We start from the raw sequence: 25,833 nt of genomic DNA, 5'->3' as shown, positions 1-25,833 counted from the left end.
ATGTGCTTTCACTCTCTGCTGTTTGTCTGGGTTTATCTGAAATGAAAGAAAAGTGACTCTTCTCTGCATTGATTTGTCTGACCACAAGCATGGTCTGGTGTTTTTAACCACAAGTCTGACTTCTCATTTGTCAAATTAATGTACACGTCCAATTCAAAAAAAGTGGGGATGATGTGTAAAACGTATGTAAAAACAGAATGCAAACATTTGCAAATCCCATCAACTCATATTTTATATACAATAGAACATAAACAACATATCACATGTTGATATTTTACCACTCAATGAATCATTTTATTTAACATAAGTTAAATTAAAAAGTAAAATTTGTAAACAAAAATAAAAATCAAAAATCTAAAAGACGTACTGATTTAAAAAAGCTGAGTCATTTTGCCTCAAGTAGCTGTAACATGAATCAGCTGCAAGATCCAGGAATTGTAGAAACGTAATAGCTGAGTACAAAATGCTAATATTCCAAACTATCACATTAAAGCAGAAGTCTCAGTAGGTCAAAGTATGCAGATGCATTTAAATCTCAATGTGGAGAAAGTTGAAGAAGATTTTCACAATTGTCCAGTCAGCTGAATACTGTAACAAGGAGAAAAAAACTGAACTGAATGTAAATAGGATGTATTTGAGGAGCTCAACACTTTTCAGTCTAGTATTCCTCTGTCTCTGTGTTGGGCTTTTTTCTGTTTGTTGACTGCTTCCATAGAAATAAAACAGAGATGGGCAAGAGACAGTTTATATACAGACGCATGGAAGAAAAGACTCAAAATGGTTTCTGTAGGCTGAAGTATGCCCAAGTAGCTAAAGGTGAAAATAGACAAAACTGAAGAGTATGAGAGAAAATTTTGAATGGGTGAAAATTGCTGAAGAAAGCTTAATATTTTAAAAAGCATAAAAGATATTAAAAAGCTGAATGGAAGCACAAGCCCTTAATAAGCTGACCGTTATAAAGTTTGAACAGTGTTTCTGCTGAAAGTAGGCAGAAAAGAAGTTCATTTTTATTATTTTTCAATGAACATCAAAACTTTAGCACTGATATAATTATTATTATTTTACTGTAACTTTTTAAGCACTTTTTAATACACATTTTTGACTTAGCTTTAATTAATTTCTGATGAAGGAACCTTTGTACTTACTAAATGTGCATTAAATATTATGTTGCAAAAAAAAAATAAAATCTTTGTTTTCATTTTTTTGCTCTTTCGAACTAAGTGGGTACAAACGTTTGCAGCCAACTGTAGCTGTCCACCAAATGCTGAAGGAAATGTTTGTCTCTTTAGCAGCTAAAACATCCACTTTGTTCAACAGCTTTGTGTTAACTGTTTCTTTCTGCCATTTCATGCTACATTAGTAGTGTACAATGTTTCTTCCACCTTAAAAAGGTTAAACTACCTGCTGCTGCAGCAGCATTTTAGTCCATCAGACAAACTAGCCTACGTCTGCTGTCTCTGGTTTGTCCAAATAAAACTCTCAGGCTTTTTGTGGCTTTCATTTGATGACATCATCACAGAATGCAAGTACTTTCATCCTAAATATCTAATATATCTCAATATATTCATGTATGTACAGAAAATGCAATATTAGAAATATTAATGTTAATATTGTTGTTTTCAACAGAAGCCAATAACGTGTTTGGGTAAATGTAGGCTGGGAGCTGATCGTCAGATATCAGGATGCAACATTGCTGCGCTGGCAATTTTTAGGTCGTACGATCAACAGCTTGTTGTAACAGATAGGGCTCCACTGCTATTTATCTACAATGTACAGGCCAGAGAAATGACTCATAATCAATGTTAATGCTAGTGTTACTTGTTAATCAACCACTGATTTACTCTGATTTACCTTTGCGGTTTCTATTGGATTAGGCTTTGCATCTTTTTCACCCAGTGCAGAGGAGCTTTATTATGCAGCGGGACAATGATCCAAAACACACTGTCAACTCAACAGGTGACATCATCAGAGGGCGGAATGTTTATGACTCATATCCATCTTTTAGACCTTAATTTGCTGTTCCAGTAGTTTTAAAGGGACTTTGCCTCTCATCCAATGACAGCTGGGATGGGATCCAGCACCCGATGACCCTGCAGAGGATAAGAGGTTAAAGTTAGAGAACGCAGTGGACATAAGTAATTCAAGATGTTCTTTCAGTGTGGTCTGTCAAAAATTATTTACAAATAGTGGATGTATTATATAAAACATTTTTCATCGCTTATGGTACAGGACATCTTAACATCTTAAAAAGCATGGATTTCAGAAAAATAAAATTAAATATTCAAGAGATAAAAGCAATGGTTTAAAACCATTTTCAGCTGTATCACAGACACAGTAGTGGACCCAGAGTAAATCATTTTTCTGTTGGGGGCTGTGTGTTTATCCAAACTGCAGATAATTACAGCAGTGGCTCCACAACAACACAAACAGCCTCCTTCCTGTGCACACTTATCTGTCCGCTTTCAACATGAACATCAAGGATCCTTGTCATCCTGTACAGAGCCAGGCCCCAGAAACAAAACCAGAAAGCCACAAGTCTTCAGGAGAAGCTGTTCTGAGATTCACACACACACACACACACACTGATAGACCTATGATTTTCTTTTCTTTTTCCCATTCTCTTCCTTCTCCTGTCATTTCATTCCTTCATTCGCTCCCTTGTGTCTTTCTTTTCAGTTCCTTCTTTCTTCCTCTCTTCCTTTATCTTTCTTTCCATGCTTCCACTAAACTTCTTGTGCAGCCTCCCCATATTGAAATACATACACGTTTAAAACTAGTATTTTACAATAGGAAAGGAGGCCAGAGGAACTGTGAAAACTCCCGTGTCCTTCCTTCCTCCCAGCTAATTGGCTGCTGAGTGTGAGTCGGGACAGTATTGATGCTCGGCCGGCCCCAGATGTGGGCCTGGGCGTCTGTGCGGTGAAGGAACCACAGTGAAATCTGAGCCTGCTCCGGCCTGGCTCCCTGTATTTTGGGATGTTATACATGGGGCAGGACAAAGACACGTTACCAGGCGGGAGCCCAGTGTGAGCAGATGTTCCTGCTCTGGGAGAAGAAGAAAGAGAAGCGACGTTATTTCTGCAGAAGAAGAAAGAATCAGAGACTGTGAAGTTTGCTGCAGCTTCCGTCTGTTCGGAGCCGAAGCAACAGTCCAGCTCCTGCAGGATGGTTGTTGTGGAGAGAAGCACAGCTGACCGGATGGTGTGATTTTAAGGGACACAGGTCTGTAGGTTGAACTTTTCCTGACTTTCACCTTTACCGGGAGCTCCGGCGTGTTCCCGTGGAGCTTTAATCCGCTCGATCCACGTGTGATCTCTGATCTCTCCTCAGTCTGCTGTAGGTTAGCCCGCTGAAACGACCAGGGCTAATGTAGCTAAATAATTACCTAATATTATTCATTCTTACTTTCAAACAAAAGTCCCTGTTTCAGACGTCAGTTAAATCCACTCTTGGTCCCCTCACACCGTTAATTACAGCTTCACTAGTTCAGTCCATTTTACTCTCTGGTTACTATGGCAACGGAGCGTCTGCCAATTAGCCACCTGATGTTAGCTAAGTTAGTGATGTGACTGGGTGACCAGAGGAGGCTGGTTAACTAACCTTTTTACCAGCTAAAGCCAAGGTTATCTGGCAAAAACTCCACCCATCAGCGAGCCGCTAGCAAGGTGTCCAATTAGCTATCAACCAACCCACAAGTTATTTAACCAGTCACTTTGGTTTATGCTACTGTTAGCAGTCAGCTAGCTGTTAGATGTTAGAATTGGACAAATGTGAACACAGTCCTGTTAACTATCAGTTACCTGACATTTACATTTAGTCATTTATCAGACGCTTTTATCCAAAGCGACTTACAAGTGAGGTACGAGGCAGCAAAAATCTAAGTCAATGCGAAATAGCAATGTCTCGGTAGCTAGCTAGCAATGGTTTTCTACCTAGGTCCCAGCTAACAAGTTAAATTTGCTAACTGGGTAGCATTAACAGCAAAACAAAAAAATTAATACAAGTTAACACTACCAGCTGCACAACTACTAACAATATGTCCTCTTACTGAGCCAAATAACTAACAAGTTACCTGCCAGCTAACAGGTTAATGTAACCAACTAGCTATCAAGTAATAGTGTTACTTTGTTACCAACTGCCTGCTAACAAAGTAATATGTCCAGCTAGCTATCAACTAACCAACAAGTTAAATTAACCAGTCATCTACCACAAATAAAAATCAATCCTGCCAGTGAGCTGCGTACTAACAAGTTAATGTGTCCAGATAGCTACCGAACAGCTAACAAAGTATTTTAATGCTATCGGCCATCTACCAACTAAACGGTTACTGTTTACAGCTGGCCAACATTAACTACCTTTACTGCCATTTAACTCACCACTTAGCTAGATATGTGATGTTAGCAGCCAAGTACGAGACAACTAGGTACATTGTGACCTGCCAGCTACCAGTTAACTAAAAAGTTAAAGGTACTGACTAGCTACTAGCTAATACTTAACAATTGTTAGCATGTCAACTAGCTACCATGTAAGTAAAATACATTCATTTAACCAAATAGCTATTAGCTAACAAATGGGTATTGCCACCTAATCTAAAAGTAATGTTATAAGTTAGCTTTAAAACAGCATTAACCCACTAACTAGTAGCCACTAGCATAATCTTGCTTAGTGTACTTTGGAGACATTTCTCTGAGGACATGATGTGCATATTTCATCTCCTACAGGACGACTTCCTGTAAATTCAGCAGGCAGCCATTTGGGCTCCACAGTAACCCAGTTCCCCTCTGTGCTCACATGGTTCTGTCCTGATCATCCACAGATATGGCTGAAGATGCCTGTGGATTCTGAGAAAGCCTGTGTTTTGCTGTCATCGCGAGACTCCAGCATCTTCCAAACCGCTGATGAGAAAGATGACATCCCAGGAGTGGGAGAGGAGAGGTAATGGGCTTGTTGGTATATTTGTGGTCTTTAAACTGAAGAAGTTTAGCTTCTGCTTTGTTTTCTTCCTGTATTTGTATTACACTATTTAAATGAATGTAGACTGCCTTTGGTATTTCTGTCCATTAACATGTAGACCTCTCAGGTATCCAGACTATGGCTGAGGACGGCTGTAGGTTTTGGTGGTGAATTTTAGATCCATCTTCCTCTCTGTCCAGCAGATGACCCCAGACTCTCTTGTCTACATCCCTCTCCCTTTCACACACTCTCCCATCCCCTCCCACCTGGGTTCATTTGTTCTATTGTCCCTCCTTCACCACCCCCTGACTCTGCTCCACCAATCACGATCCCTGGTGGCCATTTTGCCTAATCACCAGTGGGTATAAAAGCCCCCAGCCTGGAACAGCCACTCTTTGCTTGATTGTTTGCTGAGTGCTGCCCCAGCAGCCCCATTGTGATTACAGGTGTATCTTCAGTTTTTTTTCCTTTGGATTTGGAGCCTACCTCTCCTCTAATACCTGGATTTTCTCTGTCCCTCCCTGATAAGTTTGCTACGTCACCTTCCTGGTAACAGACTTAAGTTCTGAACTTAAGTCTTTCTAGTTGTTAAATGCTGCACTGTGTGTAGATAATCTCTTAACAGTTTTGAAAATTACTGAAATTAAACCAAAACAGTGGCAATGTGGTCTTGAGACCAAACAATAGAGTAACACTCACTCAAACCTTGGTGAAGTAGAGGACCATGCAGATTTTCCATTAAACAATTTTCTTGATGTCATTTCATGTCTAGTTTAAATATATTATCAGACATTTTACAGATTGATTAAAACATTTAACTTTTTATGACCTTTGACCTCTAGAAGAAACCTCATCTTCAGGATTTTTAGCTGCTTCAGACTGAAAATATTAACTGTCGTCTATATACATTTTCTCTTTGGCCTCTTTCTTATCTCTTTACAATATATTTTCTCTATTCTGTTTCCAACAAAAATGTATCTCATGCTATGAAAATAAATGGAGCTTGCTAGCTGCAGCTTTAGTTTGAATACCTAAGACTCGGCTGATGTATCTGTGCTCCTGCAGCATTCTGGAGATGCTGAGCTACTCCAAGTTCTCGGACCTGGAGACGTGGCTGTGTATGCCATCCTCGCTGCTCCTGCCTAGGGCTGTGGACTCCACCCACACCATCTCCTCTTCCTCACATGCCTTGAACCATTCCAAGGTGCCCGCTGTCTGCTCATCGTCCCAAGGTTCTGTCTCGCGTCACTCCACCTGCAGCGAGCCAGGAGACACAGATGCACTGTTCAGGTAACTCCAGTATGCACGTTCCAAAAGTGCTCATCATCAGTTAGTGTAGGGCATAAATTAAACATCAAAAAGGCTGGTTATGCAGTCTCAGTCTCTTATGCGGCTCCCTCAAAAATTCCAGGGTGACATAAATTGTGTTATGAATAAAGGAAATAAATTTTAGTTTCATGACATTTGAACTATTGGTGGGTGAAGAGTTGATCACTGTTTGTAATTTTAAGACTCATTAACATTTTTGGGACAAATGTTTTCATTAATTTTTAGTCAGTCTGCCACAGTAGTCCTCAAATAAATCTTTTATATACTTCCACAAGAAGGTACATTTTCAAGCAGAGACTAGCAAATCTTAGTTTTTTAGACTTTGAAAGATGACAGTAGCATCTTTTTCTGCTATCTATCTGATTATAAAATTAGTGTTTTTATATTTTAGATAGATTTCATCCTAGACCCTGAACAACTGATAGATATTGTGTCCAGATTGTACACCAGCTCCGGGCCCCTACACTCCCTAATGCTGCGGAAGATTTATGTATGGATAGATTATATCTACAATTTATTCTTCTTTTGCTGGGAAATTAACAGGCTGCTGGTATTATTATTTTTTTTTATCACCTTCATGTTATAGCTTCAGCTGACCAAATGTTTTCATTGTTGTACGTAGAGCTTTATGCGCCCGAGGATTGTTGTCTGACAGGTTACTGTGGTCATGCTACTGTGTTGCTAAAAACAGCTCAGTAAGCGAAAATATGCTTAAACATCCTGTACTTTTCATTGCCGGCAGCTGTGTTCACCTAAATGTGTTGCTCAATCTCCAGGTTTAAAAGTCATTTTTCAGGTGGATGAAATTGCATAAATTTGGTTTCAGCTGCTTCACACCAAAAACATCAAAGAAAAAGCAGGATATTAAAAAAAATAACTAAATACAAAACTGCATTCTAGATATTGGATTTCTTTCTGCAAGTAAATGCAACACAAGTCACTCTCTCTCCCTGTGGTAGAAGGTTTCCTTTCATTTGACACAAAGAAGCACCTGACTCTTTATTCAGCTTTTGACACACACACACACACACACACACACACACACACACACACACACACACACACACACACACCCGGTAAGGTAACCCTGGGCACTGCACACTACAAGCCAACATAACAGAGATGCTTTGTTTCAACATTGTATTGTTTGTTTGATCGACCTCACAGTACATCACATTAGTGTTAAGAGATGTTGAGAGATGTTGAGCTGGACTCAGATGTTGGACTTTGTTTTGTGGAAGACAAAGAAGAGAAGCCAGCAAACCAGAGGAGCATGGCGGAGTCGCAGTTATGTGGTCTCACAGTCCAGGTATCAGAAAAACACAGAAACTGGATCTGTTTTTCGTGGGGGGGGGGTTCATGAATGGTCTCAGCACAGTGGCAGTGGGGTTGAGCTGTGGACTGTTGGATTTGTCCAAGCCTGGGCTCCATTGATCTGGTGGCCATCCACCCTCTTCCATGTTCCCAGATGTGTTCCAGTCCTCTCCATATATCTGCTCCAGTTTTTTCTTGTAGCTGTACTTTCCTGGATGACACACTGTTCTCAACACAAACGTAAATGTAGTTCATGACACAACATAGTCACAACATGTGAGGAGAACATCAGTCCTGGTAATCAACAGAAAACAATGGTGCATTTTTGAATTAAATCACTGAGTTTCTGTTCTTTACTCTTTGCAGGTTGTCAGAGCGGAAATCCACCTTCCTCACACCTGCTGTGGGGAAGGAGCTGCCACTCCTGTCCACTCCTCTGCTCCCCATCCTCTCCTCCACCCCGGCTGCAGCTGGTGCGGTGCTGAGCTCTGGGATATCATCAGCAGGAGACCTCACCTCCCAGGGTGGAGTCAACATCAGGAAACGCCGGAGGCTCGCTGCCAGTCCTGGAGGACTCCACTGGAATTCTGCAGGTGAGAACAGAAAATGTACAACTGACAGCAAATGTTCAGCCTTGACTTCCCCTGACTGTGATATAACCCACATTTATATCACATGTCGCACATTTCTTCTTAACTTTCAGTTTGTGCAGGTACTTTGTTATATAAAATGCAGTGAAACACAAGCCAGAACCTAGACCAGTGCTAAATAATGGGATCTCCTTCCTGTGTTTATTTGGTTCATGTTTCTACATGTGAAAGAAAACCAAACCATGAGAAAAAAGTTTGTCACCTGGCCCACTGAAACAGCCCAATGCAAACAGGGTGAAAACTACCTAAAGTTTAGTTTTTGGGAAGCTCCAAGTTACTGGATGGGTTACTGGAAAGGACAAATTAAGGCTTTTAATGCTGTTTGAAATTTTTATTATTAAGAGGCTGTCCCATTTTACTTACTGTAATCATACAGCTATGAACTGATCCATCCTAAACCCATTTCAGTTTGGACAGTTCTGTCCAAAAATGATGTGTTTAAACCAGGTTTGAGGCCTCAGGAGTAAGAACAAATTAGTCCAAGTTGAGATTTATACAATATTCCTTTGTGTTTCCTCTGTTGATCTCCAGTGAAAGAATTTTTGTCCTACACAAAATCATTCAACGTGACAAATTTTTAAGGCTGTAAACCTATATTGTCTTGTGGTAAACGTTTTAATAGGTTTGGACACAGATAAAGACTATGGGGTTTGTTGCCCATCACTTGCACAGAAATGGAAGAATCCCCTGTAGACCTGTATGAACAGGAGAAATAATTCCCGCAGGTAAAACCTGTTGTTTGTACATGAAAATGCCCTTTATGTTCCAGAAGAGGAAGAGCTCATTGAGTGATAAGAGACATGTCAGCAGATTGGTTTTAGTGACTAGTTTGTTATGATTACGGAAATAAATACGAAACTGTGAGGGAGGGAGAGAAAGTGGTGGACGTGCTGTCATGTCAGGAATGTATACTGTCCAGGGGCTTTGGCTTCCTGTGTTACTCGCACTGTGCTTTAGCTCCACCCATCTGGAGAATGATAATGAGCTTCCTGTTGACAGCTAATAGCATCCGTTCTCCTCATCCTCATTCATCAGGTGTGTGACTGGTGTCATATCAGTGGTTCCCAACGTTTAATCTTCTTAAAGCTGTGAACGTTGTTACTTATGAATATCCTTGCTGTTTCGTAAAAAATTTGGTTTGGTTATTCTCTGCTTTCTTCACCTCTTAATGTTTTTTCCTATCATATCAGATTTATCTGGAAATATCACAGACCTCTTCTGTACTGTTCAGTTTGTTGTTAGTCTCATTTGAGACACCTTTAATATGACACTTTCCTTTCTGTCTGTTCTGTCTTGTATTACATCTTTTCTCCATCTCTCCTTTGTCAACTGTCCTTGGAGAAGACTTGCTGAACAGAGTTGCCTCTGATGTGTGCATGTTTACTTGTAAGTCACTTTTGGGGAGAAAACTCAGAGGATATATTTCAGAAGACTGCATTAAAGAAGGTGCTGCAAAAAGCAACTTGTCAAATTCAGGAAGTTGTTTTTTAAATTTGCTTGTGTTTTGTCTGTTTGCAGTGTCGTGAGCTCTCAGGGCCATGGTAGTACCCTCTGGTGTTTCTGTGCAGCCACACATTCTGGCTGTACACTATCCTGTTTGTTGACACGAAAGAAGCTTGTCTGAATAAATCGGGTGTCGACTAGTGCTGTGGCACTTGCAGACATTTATAAACCTGTTGGTTTTCCTGTTAATTGTTCTCTCATTATGATCTGTTGCTTGACTACAGCAGCCTCATAAATTTGAATCATTTGAATATAAGAGGATTTTGTCTGTCCAACTTCCCAAAGTGAATATAGCCTCAGTGCTTCTGGTGTAACTGTGCTGCGTCAAACATGAACTCTTTCTCTGATCCGAACTCAACATGAGAGTGAGACGTCGTGATGATGCACCGTTCAGGTTTTACATTTAGAAAAATCTAACAGTGCTGAGCAGCATGATCCTTTGCGACACAAAAGTTGCTGTGCTGAACCTCCGCTGCTGAAAAGCTTCATTCAAATTCACAAATAAAAAAATCAGAGCTTCAAGGTTAACTTTTATAGAACAGTGTGTAATCTCTAACAAGCGCGCTGCCTCTGCAGTGTGCACCGCCGTGTAAGGTCACAGAGGAGAGGAACAAGCTCCCTAATAGTTGGAAAAACACGCTATGATTCATGTAAGAAACCAGATCAGTTAGAATTAATTTGACTGTTGTCCTGTAGCAGTTGACATGAAAGAGGTGACATTCAGGGACAGGAAGAGGGAGGTTGTGTTGATCAGAGAAATGTAGCTTAGACAAAATGCAAACAAATTGATTAAATAAAACTAAATGAAGAGTGGAGCCAAATCTTTTCCATAGTAATGTGGTACATTACATTTCTTTGTGTAAGATTTGTTTTATATTTCCATTTTCCGTGACAAGGACATGTAGAAAACCAAACTAACTAAGAGTGGCCTTCAACAACGAGCTTTGAAAAAAAATATATCTAAATCTCTTTGGCTGTTTCTTAAATTGTGATTGCTGCAGATGTTGCTGAAGTGGATTTTCAGTTTGTGGTGTTTGTTTTAGTTTGAGTTGTTGTTGTTTCGCTGTGATAAGGATGAGCAGCAGTGACTGGAGGCTTGGTTTTCAGCATCCTCGTCTCCCTGTCTTGACATATTGTATGAGCTGTAGATTCATAAAATTGTCACTAAACGTTTTTAACTCAAGCTGTAAAGTCTTCACCCTCGGTGGTAGATCATCATTCAGTGAATTTTTCCAGGTTGAGTTATTGGATTAGTAGTGGATGTATCCACCAGAGGGAGCCATGATTCCAGCTGTGTGCAGAAGAGGGTCGGCTCACCCACCTTAAACACTAACATGCCAGTGAACCTAACAAGGGGAATTAAGATGAAGATTAATTGACTCCTCATCAGTCATGTTTTCACATAATAAAACACATGGATGCTTAGCAAACTGATTCAAACACCTCTTTCACCTTTATTAGAAACTTTATGTCTCGGATCACTAACCTTTGGTCTCAGTCCATGTCTGAAACCAGTAGTTATTAAGTGTAGTACATCTGTTCGTATATAAAGAATGGACCCCATTCATAAAGTTTGTTCCTAAATTTGTCCTGTGTGAGATCTATGATGTGATCTTTATGCCCATCAACAAGCAGTTCTTTGTCTGTAATGTCTTACGTCGTGTCCTCTTGTCTTTTCTGCTCTTAGTTTGACAGATGAGGTGTAATCACCTCAAGGTTTTATTGACTGTGGTCTGATCAGCAGAAACACTCATTTATTTAAATTGAAATTAAGTATTTTACATACATCAACTGTTAATAATTTTACCTTGTCATCAGTTAACTCATTCAATACCGATGATCAGGGCATATTATGGAAAAACATTCCAGCCTTTCCTGTTATTTCAGAGACAATAAAAATTGCACAAACTATTACTTAATGCTTTCCAAAATCTTTGTTGTGTTAAAGAAAAAAAGGAGTGTTCAGTGTGATGCAAATACATTAGTGTCTAGGACATGTGGTCTTTTCTGAATGTCGTCAACTCAGCTACAGCTGTTTAAGAAAACAAGGTCAAACTCAAAGTTTTACACACAAGACAAATGAATTTGAAGTTGTCAAATTCCTACATCATAAACATGGGAATGAAGGTGGAAACATATTGATGCTTCGTCATTGGCAGTTTCACTGGTTGAATGCTAATTTTTAACAAAAGTTAGAGAAAAGATTGCATTTAATTATTGTACCTGACTCCCTGTGAGAATAACCTATATATGTAGCTTTATTAAATATTCTTTGTAGCATGGTCCTAAATGTGATCAGCAGAAAACTAACATTCCTGGTAGAGTAAACAACCAGTGGCTTTATGATTTATGATCGGTGTCTGCTGTATACATACTGTCTGTAGGACATCTTGAGACATCTCTGCCTGATGCAGATGGACACGTCCAGCAACTTGCTCTGCTCATCAAGCTTTAATGCAGCAGATCAAGTAGTCAGCTGGCCTGCAGCCTGTCATCTGATAACTGACACACATACAGTCTCTGAATCAATGGAAACATGAAACCAGCTAAAGAAACTCACCTGAGGAAGATGGAGGCTCTGTGTTTTTACAACGCAGCAATATTCGATTTTACTTTTCTGTCTGGGGTTTTGAGAGTCTCAATTTCAATTTTCAGCAAATGTTCCTCTGACCAGTTGCTGCTTTTCACTTTTATCCGTAGTCTTTCATCTTTCATTCAGTGGGTTTCTTTCAGAATTAAATGCAAATTTAACCAAATTCTGAGAAAACTGGCAAAAGATAATGCCACTGTGAGCTTCCACCCACTGCTATTATGTGAGCTGAACAGCTGGTGGTGTGTATTTTTCACCAGTGTCCCATTAAAGCATTGCAGAAGAAGATGATGAATAAGGTGAGTCATACCCAAAATGCTGAAAATAAAATGAATGCGAGCAAGGTTTCCGTCATATCTGTCCTGTTCTTTTCCCATTTTTGTCTCTTTAGTGACATTTAAAGGGCGACTTCACCAAATTTCACATTGGTTTCTACGGCTTTAGTTTATGGTGTGAATGCACATTAATCCTTTTAAACTTCCCTCTGATTTATTTCTCCAATTCTAGCTGAAAAACTCCTCCAGATGACATAACCCGGAGGAGTTTTTCATCATTAGGAGCTTGGATGCTCATATCTGGGGAAGCGCTGGAAAAGCAGGTTGACCCTAATTACAAACTTCAAAGTGTGAGCTATGGGATAACAACGTAATCTGAACGGAAGGTTCCTCCAAGTGACGTCATCTGGAGGAATGTTTCAGCTAAAAGTAGAGATATTTTGATTTGTCAAAGGAAGTCAAGGGGAGGTTCAATGCCATTTATGTACATGTACTACCCAAACTACAACCATAACAAGCAAGTTCAAAATCAGTGAAGGTGTCCTTCAACAGAAATTAGTCTATGATAGGATCTAGGTGACATTTCCTAAATAATAACATTGAATTATTATTTTATTAATAAATGATAAAAATTGTTTTAAAAAAACTGCCGGAACATTACAGGTTGCAATAGTTTCATGTTTTTGTCACTTATACCTTTAGGTGTGTGTCATGTACTTTGTCTCCTGTCTCGTGTGGTGTACGGTAACAAAAGGGTGTCTCTGGTTTCTCTCATCCAGGTTTCATTCAGCGGGATTTCTGGTCATCTGATCTGTCTCCTGGGTCTGGGGGAAGCAGAGCAGCAGCAGCAGGATGTGGAGGAGGAGGTCAGGGTGCGAGGAGCCCCCCCTTGGCGGAGGGAGGTGGGGCTTCACTGGCATGGTCCAGCGATCGGGCGGCTCTGAGAAAAACTGCTTCGGTTGATGATCGACTGCTGCAGCCGGTGGGCGGAGAGCAGAGACCCCTGAGACTGCTGAGTCGGCTGGAGAGAGGCAGGAAGAAGCTCAGAAACATCCACGTGAGTGTCTTAATCTTCTTTTTTTAACTTTATTCATTTAATTCTTTTAATATATGCAATTTTTTTCAATTTTAGATTTATATTCTTGTTTCTAATTTTTCAAGTGTAAAGAAAAACTAGACTTTTTGGACATGATACAACTTATTTCAAATTGTTATGGTTGGGTAACATTTCCTAAGATTTGCTCATGGCTGATGCTAAACAACCAGTGGTGGGGAAAACGTACTCAGTGTCATTACCACATCCTCAAATACTCGGTTGCATGTAAATGTCCTGCATTCATGCTGCTTAAGTAAAAGCAGAAAAATGTGAAAAAATACTTACAGTTGCAGTACTTTGTCTTGGCTTGTTTAACTTCCTGAGAAACATTTTGCCGCAGACCCCATTTTTCTCAGCACGAAAACAAAGTTCCCCTCATCCCACCCAAACACAGGAGATGTCATTGGAAAGGCCAGGATGTCCTCTATCCAGCCTATCAGGGATTAGTAGTGTAGTTCAAAGGAGTCAAAAGAAATGGATTAAAAATAAGTGTCCACGACAGAGGACAGAACTGAATAGGCTGGGCCTCAGAAGTATTCCACACATTGTTCACAGTTAATAATGATTTTATTTTATTTATTATATAGATAAACGTTTAAGATGTGAGAAAATGCACTTGGAACTACTTCCTGACTCAAGCAGGTGGTTGTGCTCTGTGTTGATAAGAGACCATCCCAGGCATGTTTGGACTACAGCAAAGATGGCCGAACATCCAGAAACTTGTGATAATGTCTGTGTGTAAAACGCTGTTCAGCTAAACCAATAATTCATCATTTCATACACATTACTTTGCTTTTTTCTCTGTCAAGTTACCACGAGTGACACACGCAACTTCCTGTAGATACTTCATTTGAAATGCCTCATGGGTTAAATGACTGATTCACATCGTTTCTTGATGCTTTTAATCTGAAACACCTGCAGAAGAGTTTCACTGCAGTGACACATGCAGAAAAAGCGGCGAAGGAATTTGTGGAGCGTACTGAATTTACCCAGTCATGTTCACACTATGGCATTTTGGTTTTAATTAGACTGACTGTTAATTTGTAATTGACACATTGGCAGTAATTTGAAAACTGTCTTATTTTTTATGTATTTCTTTTTATGATTTTTAGAATAGGCCGTTTTTAGCTTGTTTTTCTGTGTCAGTTGTTCATTTGCGTATAATTATTGTTGTTTTGTGTAGTGTTCTGTCTTCTGGGTTGTTGTTGATTTGCTGTGATAAGCTGGATTGTCCTTTAACACTTTTTTGAAGTGGGATTGTTCCCTCTCGACCCTCCGTGGTGAAACTCTCTTGAACTGCGACATTGGTTTGTTTTTGCTTTGTGTGTGTTCTGCGTTAGCTCTCTGCTGTATTGTACAGCTCTCAGTGTTTTACCTCTGTTCTAACCTGGACTCATTGAACCTCTCCATTTACACACTCATGTTGCAGTGAGTCAGAGGCTGACACATAACTGGCTCTACAGCCTGTCATGCTGCACTAGAGATGGAGGAATAAATTAGCTCTAATTAGAAGTTTTACTGAACTCACAACTTTGTGCTGTGTACTTTCTATGATGCTATGCAGTGATGGATGATGATATAGAGGATTTGATCTCAAACTTGAACATTTTTAAGCTCAGAAGCGTGATTGAACAAAGCTGCTATAAACTGTTGTTTCTCCTCAATACAGACAGTGAAAATAGCTTTATCTTGTTTTAGTGACTCACAGGCTAATTATCTTGTTATCTCGCAAGAACAGAGCTGTTCCCAAGAAAAATAAATGTTTGCTCTAGATGAGATGTTCTTCAGCACTTCATGTAGTCAATAGACAAATTCTGGATCTGAACCTGGACGTAAATACAATTTAACCTTGGCCCTTGACCTCACAACTGCAAATGACACATGACTATGCAGTAGCCTACTGCATAGTCATTGCACAGCACCTGTGTTGTTTCACAAATTAATAAATGTTTCATTTATTGTTGTTGAAGCCTCAGATCTCAGCTGTAGACAGAACAAGTCAGTGAATCCTCTTATATTTTTTAAAGCTCACTGTCTGATGAATCAATGGTGTGGGCAGCATGAATCCATCCAGTGACTGAAACAGGATGACGGTTAAAGGAAAAGGTGGAAAGCTGTGTTTTTGTGGGTCTTTGACGCTCATGTCTGTGTCACGTTTTGTATATGTACAAGATATGGCCTAAAAAAGAAACAAAGGAGGCGCAGCACATAACACAACGATAATTAAATCCTTTATGAAGGTTCCCTGTAATTATTTGTATTAATTATTCCAATTCTGAAGTGTCCTCACGGAAAAAACGTACAGAAGGCACAACATGATAGAACAAGTATGGTGCAGGAACCACTGTTTCGTTTACATCACATTGATGCGCTGTGTCACCTGATGAAGAATGTCGTCAACACGCCCATTTGCTCGCTTTGAATTCAGAACAGAGCACTGTGCTTCATTCACACACAGGCTCATGCACGTTTATCATACTTTGTACTAGAGGGTACAGGATAAAGTCCGGTCATCTCCGGACACATACGCCGCCTCCAGGTGAGCTCTGGAGAAGATCAGGGTTCCAGCACATTTATGAAAGAAGCTTAACTGCTAGATGTGGCGATCACCAGCTTTTTCTAACTTGATAACTTTGCTAACATGCTTTTAATAGGTTGGACACAGCTTAAAATGTGATGATAGTTTAGACCCGAGAAGCTAAAAATATCATTAATATTGTTTTAAATTATATAAAAAAACTTTAATAATACCAAATAATGCAGTACTCTCTTTTCAGTTGAATTATCATTAATATTTCTTTATTATTTACTGGAGGCTGCACAAAAAGCTTTGTAAGCTTTGAAAAGCTTTATAAAAGCGTTTTTAACATTATATATTTATTCAACGAATCAATGTACATATATATGTACATACAATATCATATCCCCATCCCACCCTCACCCTTTCTACAACATGTTAGCCAGACAATAGAGTACAGAATAAGTAGCATAATAAATACAATCATAATCACCATAGAGACATTTCATAATAAATGAAAGGGAAAAATTTAAAAGAATAGAGAAACGAATTACAGTTAAAAAAATATTAAAAATTGAATGAATTGTAAATCAAGTACCTCTGCTTTCAGACTTTGGAACTAAGTCATGAAAGGTTTCCAAATGCTTAAGAATTTTTTGGTGGATCCCTTCACACTAAATGCATGTTATGCATGACTGTAATCCAATGAACAGGCACTGGTATCTGATATATTGTACTTATGGGTTTCTTTATATCTGGCTTACACTTATAAATGGCATAGAGAAAAGTCTTTGCATTAACGGAATTAACTGTCCGTATAAAGATGATATGATATAATGAAATGAAAACACTTTTCCTCTTTACAGGGTCATGAAGAGATTTAACATTCCAGCTGACAAAGTTAACTAAACATCCACAAACCTGTCCAGATGATGAGGGCTTAGTAGTCATAAAATCCATCACCTATTACAATGAGGTGATTACAACAAACCTTAGAAGCATATCCACACATTTAGTGCTTGTTTGGTGTGTCAGGCTCCCACTGAACAATCATATGCATTCAAGTCTAGTAAATATAGCTCTCCACCCATACATCTTCCAGCTTAAATGTAATAAGAAGTCCTGTAGGAGAAAAACAAAGGTGCTAATAAAGAAAATGAAAAAGCCACCAAAACTGTCCCATAATCCCATTGGTAGATACATTATATTAAAGTACGTTAGAGCCGATCCCTTTATGTATAATACAAAACCAGAATAGTTTGTTATGAAGCTCAGCTCAGATCAAAACAATAAAGGAACATAATAAGCATCAATGTCAAGAATTACTTTGTTAGTTGTCTGGATGCCAGCGTGGCCTGATGTCTCATCGGGACCTGGTCGTCCCATTGATTAAGTCCTGGTATCTGCATTGTTGATCATACAGCGTTTACGTAGGCCGTGGCTTTTGCTGGGTTCAGGAACTCCTTATTCTCCTCATTGTAGGTGATTCCCAGGTGGGCAGGATATATTATGCCAAAGCAGAAAGCCTCTTTCTCTCGTTGTAGTTTCCTAGCCTCAGTAAACACTGCTCGAGCCCTGGCAACAGTGTGAGTGTAGTCCAGGAAAATGCCCCCTGGTGTCTGTGGGCAAGACGTGTGAACGATCAACAAGAAAGCCTTTTTCCCTCTGCAGCACTTTGGTTAACAGCTTGGACATGGCTGCGGTGGAGCTAGACACCAGGTTCTCTGAGACGCCTACGATTCGAATGTTGTATCTCCGCATCCTCTCGTCCAAGTCTTCACATTCCACTCTCAATTCTGTTAGCTCCGTTTGCAAGCTCGTCACAGTGCTTTGCAGAGGAGCCACTTCATCCAACCATGTCGACAACCCCCCTTCATATCCTTAATAGTAGCTTTCGCCTGATCCAGTTCCGGGTGTTTCGATGCGTTCCTCTTCCTTGATTACTACTGAAATATCACTCCTGAGGGAGAGGAGGATTTGAGATTTAAGTTCCAATTTCCATTTAAGTGTCCATTACTTTCTGTACTGGGTTAGATTGTGGTGTGGTGTGGCTGGAGGCCGGACTCGGGTCTCTGGCGGCACTGTGAGTTGAGGAGGCCTTGGGCCTAGTGCTGAATGATCTGCTGTATTTATATTTTGTCTTTGAAACAGTCATATGCATAACTAACATCACATCATATATCACCATATTTCACATAATATCATCCGTATCCATCACATCAGTCACGTTGCTCAGCATTGTGAGTTGCTGGCTCTGAACTCTGGCTCTAAGTAGGTGTAAACTCTAGAGGTGAAATTTTGTCAGTAACAAAACGACCAACACAGGTGCTCAGAGCTGCAGCTCCATCAGAAGTGACCAAGAAACAGCAGCAGAGCGGATGTCAGAGATCAGAGATATCTACTGCTACTTCTGTGGATTCAGTTTCTCTTTAACAATGTCTGACTATGTTTTCTCAGAGGCTCAGCTCACAGCAGATGAGACATGTAGCAAACACCAGGGGCAAATAATCATGAGACTACATAGTAGCTGGGTTTGGGTGACTTGTGGAGCTGAAACCTGAAAATACTTGCTGCTTTTGTGAATATCTGATGACTAATAACCTGATGATTTGACTTACAAAACCAACAGTAACACACATTTCTGTTGTGTGTTGATCTTGGTTAAAGTAGCAGGGAATCACAGACATGCCTCAGACCACTAGTCTTTTTATAAGCCAGTCTAAAGTACATTTTATTTAACTTTTGGAGCATAGAATTCATTCATGTAGTAAGTAATGCTCTCAAACAACAGGTTTAATTTACAGTGATGCATAGAGAAGATGCAAACTGAAGTTCAATTCTCACATTTTAGAAGCAGAAGCAGAAAAGAGGCATTTGACTGAGAGTGTTTGTTTGGCTGCACCATGTTAGAAAAAACTGACATTTCTCTCTATTTTCTTCTGATGTGTGGATATATAACTAAATCTGTATACTGGAGTTCAAAATGTTTATTTAGTCTTTGAGGAAAACCTCTTGAGATTATAAATCTTTTTGAGAGTGTCCTGGATGGACAAACACAATAATTAATCATAATAATACAATATACAATCACTCTAAAATATATCTAAAATGATAACGGTGAAAGTACCGTCAAAGCCTAAAAAAGATGAGGCTTGTAACAGTTTTTTAGCAAGGAAAGTCCTACTGACCAGTCGGAGAAGTCCAACGATTTCTGTTTGAGTAGTAAGTTTATTAGCTTCCTGTTTAGTGCCAAATGTGATCACAACAACTGACTAAAGGGCTGTGCAGAGTGTGGTGCACATTAAGAGTGAAACAAATATGTATCAAAGCAGAGAGGCCTCATTCAGACTCCTACATTAGCACTAGCTTTAGTAACTTTAAACAGGAAAACAACAGCAGGACTAACTGCATGCTAAACAAACATAGGGCTAATAAGTAACTACTTATGTTGTGAGCTGTCTTTGGACAAATTACTACTTTTTATTTGCTCCATGCTGATAGGATGCTAAGGTCCTGAAGTGGGGGTGAACAGTAAAGTTAGATTAAAAACACACTTCCAGCATTTGTAGATGTGAGAGAGAGAAATAGTCCAGTTTTATTTCATTAGTGTTATTTCAAAGTTTGGCCGTCAGTGGCTGAAGGCTGGACTCACCTGGCCATATGTCAGTGTCCCTGGATAAGACACTGAACCGCCATACAGTCCAAAATGAGCCCCAGACACTGAGGGCTGGTCCCAAGGCAAATTTGGAAGGGTTGTGTCTGGAAGAGCTCCTGTAAAATCCTGTGCCAGATGAGTGTGGGCACCACTAATGGGATAAACCAAAAGAAGAAGAGAGTTGGCGTGATTTATGATGTCATGGTGGTTACTGTACAGTCGATTAAATACAGGGGAAACCGACTTCTGAAAAAAAAAAAGAAAGTCAGAGTTTGCAAAATGTTGGAGCATGATGTGAATTAATTTGCTTTACTTGACATTGCATGTGCTGGGATCTGACTACTGTGTATGTACGCACCACATTTTAGAAAAAAGTAATTTGTCAAGAAGTGATGGACAATGTACCGTTACGAATTATGACAGAATTGCCCAGTCTCGGTCGTAAACTGGTGCAGACGTAGCATGGTACATGCTGTAGGGACAGTAGGATAAACGGGTCCAACATGATCTCTCCTACATCAGTGCTAAAAGCTGCTGTGTTTTCTCCAACTTGTAACCCGGTGTCCAATGCTGTGATGATGATCCAACCTTATCTCTATAACTTGAAGTCAGTGGGAGTTTTTTGTTGGGGTTTAAAGGTCTGAGCTAAAGGTTTTTTGCTCTGAATAGACTGATAGCGTTTAAAAAAATACTGCAGTTCTTCATCTGTGCTGAAGTAAATTTCTCTGTACTTGCTGTGATAAAGAGGCTGTTTGTGTTTGTGTGTGTTTGCTGCAGGCTGATGTACCCTCTCACCTCCTGCCGTCTACATAGGCTGATTGATTTACTTCCTTCTCTCTGTCCGTTCTGTAACTTGTTTCCCAGCTCTCCGGGGCTCACGGTCCCACTGAATCGTGGCACAAGCGCTGCGCGATTTTGACTCACACGGAGGATGTTGGTGAAACACATCATTACGACGCACTCGCTCTGTAATCTGCAGCATTTTCCCACATCTCCTCCAGCAGTGCATCCTGCTTGGTGGTTTCATGAGAGACTCTGCACTGAAAACAAGTGAACCCAAGCAGTCCAGCAGAAGTTATTGTCATCTTGTCCCCTGGTCTTAATCTAAATAGGTGTTATTTAGTGCATTTACTCATACAAATAGATTTCATTACAGGTCTGAATTTAAACTAACCACCCTCTAAAGAATTGCTGCTTCTGTTTTCCTTGGAATCTGTTTTTGTTAAATATTGAGGTCCATTTTTAATTTCACATAAGCTGCACTTTTTAGTTTTCATGGTAAATTAACAAGTTAGGGTAAGTTTCAGTGGGATATTGCTTAATACTTTCAGTTCAATTCAGCTTTATTTATATAGCGCCAACTCACAACAAAGTCATCTCAAGGCACTTTATTCTGTAAAGTCCAGACTATAGTAAGTATGTAGAGGCAACCCAAAAGGAAAGGGGAGAGAGAAAAGAACAGAGCAACAAAAGCAACAACAAAACATCGGGCAGATTGGTAGGACCAGTAGCTGCACACTGGGAGACACACAGCTTCAAAGCTGGGGGACACCTGGAGAAAGGGACAGAGAGAGGGGGACAGAAGGACAAAGACAACTATGGAAAAGAAAGACACAAAGTTAATATCATGCAGAGGTGAAATAATTTACAAATAAATGTACAGAGAGAAAAAGTGAGAGTAGGTCCCACTGAAGAGAACACTGAACCCACAGAGACTCACTTAGAGTTGTTATCTCGTTACTGGAGGTAAAGCAAATGATGCTCTAAAATCCTCACTAACATGTACTAAAATGCCCAACGTACTGCATCTGTGTCACAGGCTCCAGTTTCACTTTTACCCCCCACTCCCCACCTGAAGATCACCTACACTCCTTGCACCATTTTCTTTTTCCAATAAACTTTTTAAAACCTATCTGGAGCTCTGGCCATTTAACTGGGTCATTCTATGTAGTTTGGTGTGTGTAAGCACACATTCACAATCTTTAAAAAATGCACAACACAAATCTGGATCAGAGTCAATGAGTAAATCTGCCCATTATTCCTGCAAAAACTGGGTGAATTCTGCCAAAGTCATTAAAGTCCAAAGGTCATCAGGTGGCAAAGAACGACTGGAGACAAAGATGTACAGTGGATGTTTTATTAAAAGCTTGATATAAAGTAAAAAAATATGAAATACATGGATTAATTGGACTTATTTTAAAGAATAAGTTATATCCTTATTTAAGAGTTAATGTAGAGGTAGAAAGACCCATAGGAAAGAAGGCTGCAAAAAACGCAACCCAGGTTGTTTTTCTTTTCTTTTCGTTTGTTCTTTACTATTACTTTTTTCTAAATGGTGTCAAGTTGGTGTCTGCGCTGAGGACCAGGACAACAGCAGCTTGAAGCTGGTGTTAAAAGTTTCCGTCTGTGCAGGACGACAGCGGGAGTGCAGCTGGTGTCCTCTCAGCCGGGTGACATTCTGCTCCGTTGTCTCAGTAAATAATAGATTTCCAGGTAACACAGGCAGCCAAGTGACAGACACATTCCAGTGTTTTGCCACTGTTCACTCTGCTACTCAGGCCATCAAAACAAATCCTCCCATCTCCTCCTGGATGTTGACCTAGCTGTCTGTAGACAGTTGTCTTTTGTTTTAGAGCAAAGTGTGGCTGCAGGGCGGAGAGGATGCAGCAGGTGGTGAACAGCAGCAGAGCCTGAATGAAGACTGTTGCATTATGCAGGAGAGCTGCTGCAGCTCATTATAAACCTGCTGAATCCTTCAGGGACTCTGCTTTTACTCCTCACCTCCGTCTGCATCGACGTGGCATAGATGTTTCTTTTGTGTGTTAGTCTTTGTTTATCCAGCTCTTGTGTGTCCACAGAAGAATGAAACTCATTTCACATCTGCTTTCTTGTGAATTCCTGACAGATAATCAGTTGTGTTTTCGTTCCTTCAGAACGAGGAAGCATCCTGCAAAGATTCTTCTTCTTTCGTTGACTTCTCACCAAATTATGCCTCCAGATTCAATTTGTCTCTCTTTTGTGCACTGAAAGACTCACTGGCCGACTGCATAATTTGTACATCAAATAAGTACAATACAAAATAAGTCCAGCAGACGGAAACATTGTTCTGTGAGATTTGTGGCTTTGCATGACAGATCTGCGACAATTTGGCACCATGTCAGAAAAACCTCCTGGATGTTGGTTAACAAACAAGAACTGATGTCAGGTCCTGCTGTGACTCCTGTCCTCAGTAATGCAGTTCAAGGCTGGATTTAGACCTACGAATAAACGCTGCTAAATTTTTAGGAGAGTTGCTGCTCTGAGCTTGTTCATAGCTGCAGGAGATGGAGCTCAAGCAGAGAGAAGCTGTGGGAGGAGAGGTGTTGTTGGGACTGACCTTGTGTGTGTGTGTGTGTGATGCAAAAGACAAACCAGGTAAAACTGAGCGAAAACTCAGCTTTGCAGCAGTGGTGATTTTGTTCTTTTACACAAACTATTTCCGCAGTAACGAATCAAACTTTAAGATCATGTAGCTCCTCAGAGATTTTGTTCTTTTATTTACACGACGATTGAAGATTTATTGACCTTAAGAAGCTGTGTTAGGATCAAAACCTGCGAACCAGGGACTGAATGTGGTTTGATTGTTTACCATGTTACTGCAGTTTGTCTTCATTAGACGATCGTTGGAAGCTAAATGGTTTAGGACCAGTACAGGTGCTGCTGCACAAATACTGACAGCACCAGTGTCTTTAAAAGACAGTGCTGCACAAAGTGAGACGATTTCAATGTCTCAGATTAAATGCAACACATAACACACAGCACATTCACAAAAAAATCTATACCAATTATATCACACAATCAGCAACAAAAAGCACACACACTTTAGTAAACACATTACAGGCAAACATGTGATCAGTGCCTCCCTGCTCTTTTTCAGTCTCTGTGTGTCTCTGTGTTGTTGAGACAGAATGAAAACCCCCCATTGAGATGCCTTTTGGCTTTTTTCCCCCTTCAAGATTAGCAGAAAAGTGACGTTGCAGACGAACAGCAGCGTTTACAAAACATGAAGAATAAATATTATTTATGAAATCATGAAGAAAATTACAATGCCGTTTATACACACAACCATATTATGTATATTGATGTTTTTCTCCTTAGCTCCAGCAGGGGGCGAGATTGTCTTCTCCCCCTCACTCTCCCCTCACCTTTCAGGAATCGTCTGCTGCAGCTGTAATAAATACTTTTCTCTGAGCTGAGTATAAAGCATTTAAATCTGGATTGGAGCTGTGGCAATTTCATCAGGCTCACTCTGAGACCCCAGCTGTCTCCTTTCCTCCAGCTTCACCTTTTCCATCAGCAGAGACAAAAACACAGTATTTTACTGCCTGAGGAAATCCAGACAGTAAATTCATCTGCTGGCTGATGGTGCTGATGCAGATTGATACTGAGAAACACTTGATTAATTATAGGAAAGTTGAAGAAAATGACTTCTGATCTGTGTGTGTGTGTGTGTGTGTGTTCTCACTGAAACACAGGTTGGCAGAGGCAATCTTCTTGGGGCTGAAGAGGCGGTTGTAGTTCTTTATCTCTCTAATAGATATTCTTACCCTGGTCATCTTTAAGCCCGAGTTACCTGCTGCATTTCCATCTAGTTTAGACAATGTGCTCTTCTCTGCCACAGACTGAGCGCAGACAAAACTGGAGGTGTAGTGTTACATTTGAACTTTCAGGAAGCTCTGGTGTGGTTCCAGTTTTTTTTCTTTGTGTTTGATGTGTGAACGTACAGACAGTGAAGCTACTTATGAACTTTGATCAGGAGTTGCTTATATATAGGAGCAGCAGGCTTTTAAGCTAAAGATTAAATGTTTCCTACTCAGACTGTTTTATAGTTGGTCTGTCACCATAAAACTGTCAATTCTTTACAATAAAAAAACAAAAAGATTAAAGTGTGAAAACCTTCAGTAAAATGCAGTGGTAATGCATCTGTGCATTTTCTTTGATTTTATTAATCAGAGAAGCAGTTATCTGTAGGAAAACATTTTTGAATCATCTCTTTGAGCAGGTTGGTGTTTTTTTGCTTTGAGGTGTGAAATATAGTGGACTGAGCAACAGATGCTGTGACAGTAAATGTACAAACATGTTTACGGGAATGTAAAAGTAAAACCTCTTGTTTTTCAAGATTTTCTTTTACTTGACTAAACTTCTCATGCAGGATGAAATTGTTAATTGGGAACATTTGAAAAGCCTTTTACAATTTAAAACACACAAATCATCCAGTAAACCTACTTTTACATGTGTTTAATTTGTTATTTTACAGTAAAGTTCTGTGACCAAATACTGGTCTTCCTGACACAAGTATCAGGTTGCAGACAGATTATGGACAACCTAGTTTGCAGCATGTAGATATTTGCTAGAAGTTGTTCATTTTGTCAGAAGATAAACTTTGAGACAAAAACTAATAATTGGACTCAGGAAAAGCCACCAGTCAAGGTGATGGGCCCCAGAAAAGTCGTAAAAAGACAAACTTTCAGAGAAGCTGACAACTTCCAGCCGAGGTGAAAATTCGACCGTCTTTTTAGCAGCTCAGTGCTCCTCCTCTATGAGGCACATGCTCAGGATTTTTTCTCTTTGAGCATTTACATTTTGTTCACTCTGTGAGTTGACTTTAAATTGAAGAATCTGAAAACTACATATTGTGGTGGACAGTGGTCAGCGTGGGAAACGTTTAGTTCTGGCAATGATCAACCGCTGTTAGATGAGGGCTGTTTGAACTTTATTTACAAAAGTAAAGAAAGTTAATCCTAAATCAAGCAGGAATTTAAAAGGACTCTAAGATTCAATCAAACCCAACATGTGCTGTCTTGTTACGGTGCAGTTTGACTAAAGCCCTGATTGGTTGGTCAGGGAGCAGACAGATTAATGGTTCATTAGTGACGGTTGCAGCTGGACAGATGAGGTGATGTGACGTGAA

The 25,833-nt window shown here is 39.9% G+C and overlaps 1 protein-coding gene across 3 annotated transcripts in view; it reads left to right on the top strand.

Moving 5' to 3' along the window:
* Nucleotides 1-2,554: 2,554 nt before the first annotated feature.
* The window catches only part of ankfn1a (ankyrin repeat and fibronectin type III domain containing 1a), a 120,280-nt gene continuing 97,001 nt past the window's right edge, over nucleotides 2,555-25,833 (top strand). For 2 of the 3 annotated variants that reach the window (XM_067488044.1, XM_067488043.1), the window contains exons 1-5: nucleotides 2,555-3,222; nucleotides 4,817-4,935; nucleotides 6,019-6,243; nucleotides 7,963-8,189; nucleotides 13,394-13,671. In XM_067488044.1, coding sequence (XP_067344145.1) covers nucleotides 4,829-4,935; nucleotides 6,019-6,243; nucleotides 7,963-8,189; nucleotides 13,394-13,671 — 837 coding nt within the window. In that variant the 5' untranslated portion in view covers nucleotides 2,555-3,222; nucleotides 4,817-4,828. The remainder of the gene's footprint in view (nucleotides 3,223-4,816; nucleotides 4,936-6,018; nucleotides 6,244-7,962; nucleotides 8,190-13,393; nucleotides 13,672-25,833) is intronic. The other variant, XM_067488045.1, reaches the window with a different exon arrangement.

This window comes from Channa argus, chromosome 20, assembly GCF_033026475.1.
Source record: "Channa argus isolate prfri chromosome 20, Channa argus male v1.0, whole genome shotgun sequence".
NCBI lineage: Eukaryota > Metazoa > Chordata > Actinopteri > Anabantiformes > Channidae > Channa > Channa argus.
Note: the sequence above shows the minus strand (reverse complement) of the source record. Positions and strands in the feature narration are given on the sequence as shown.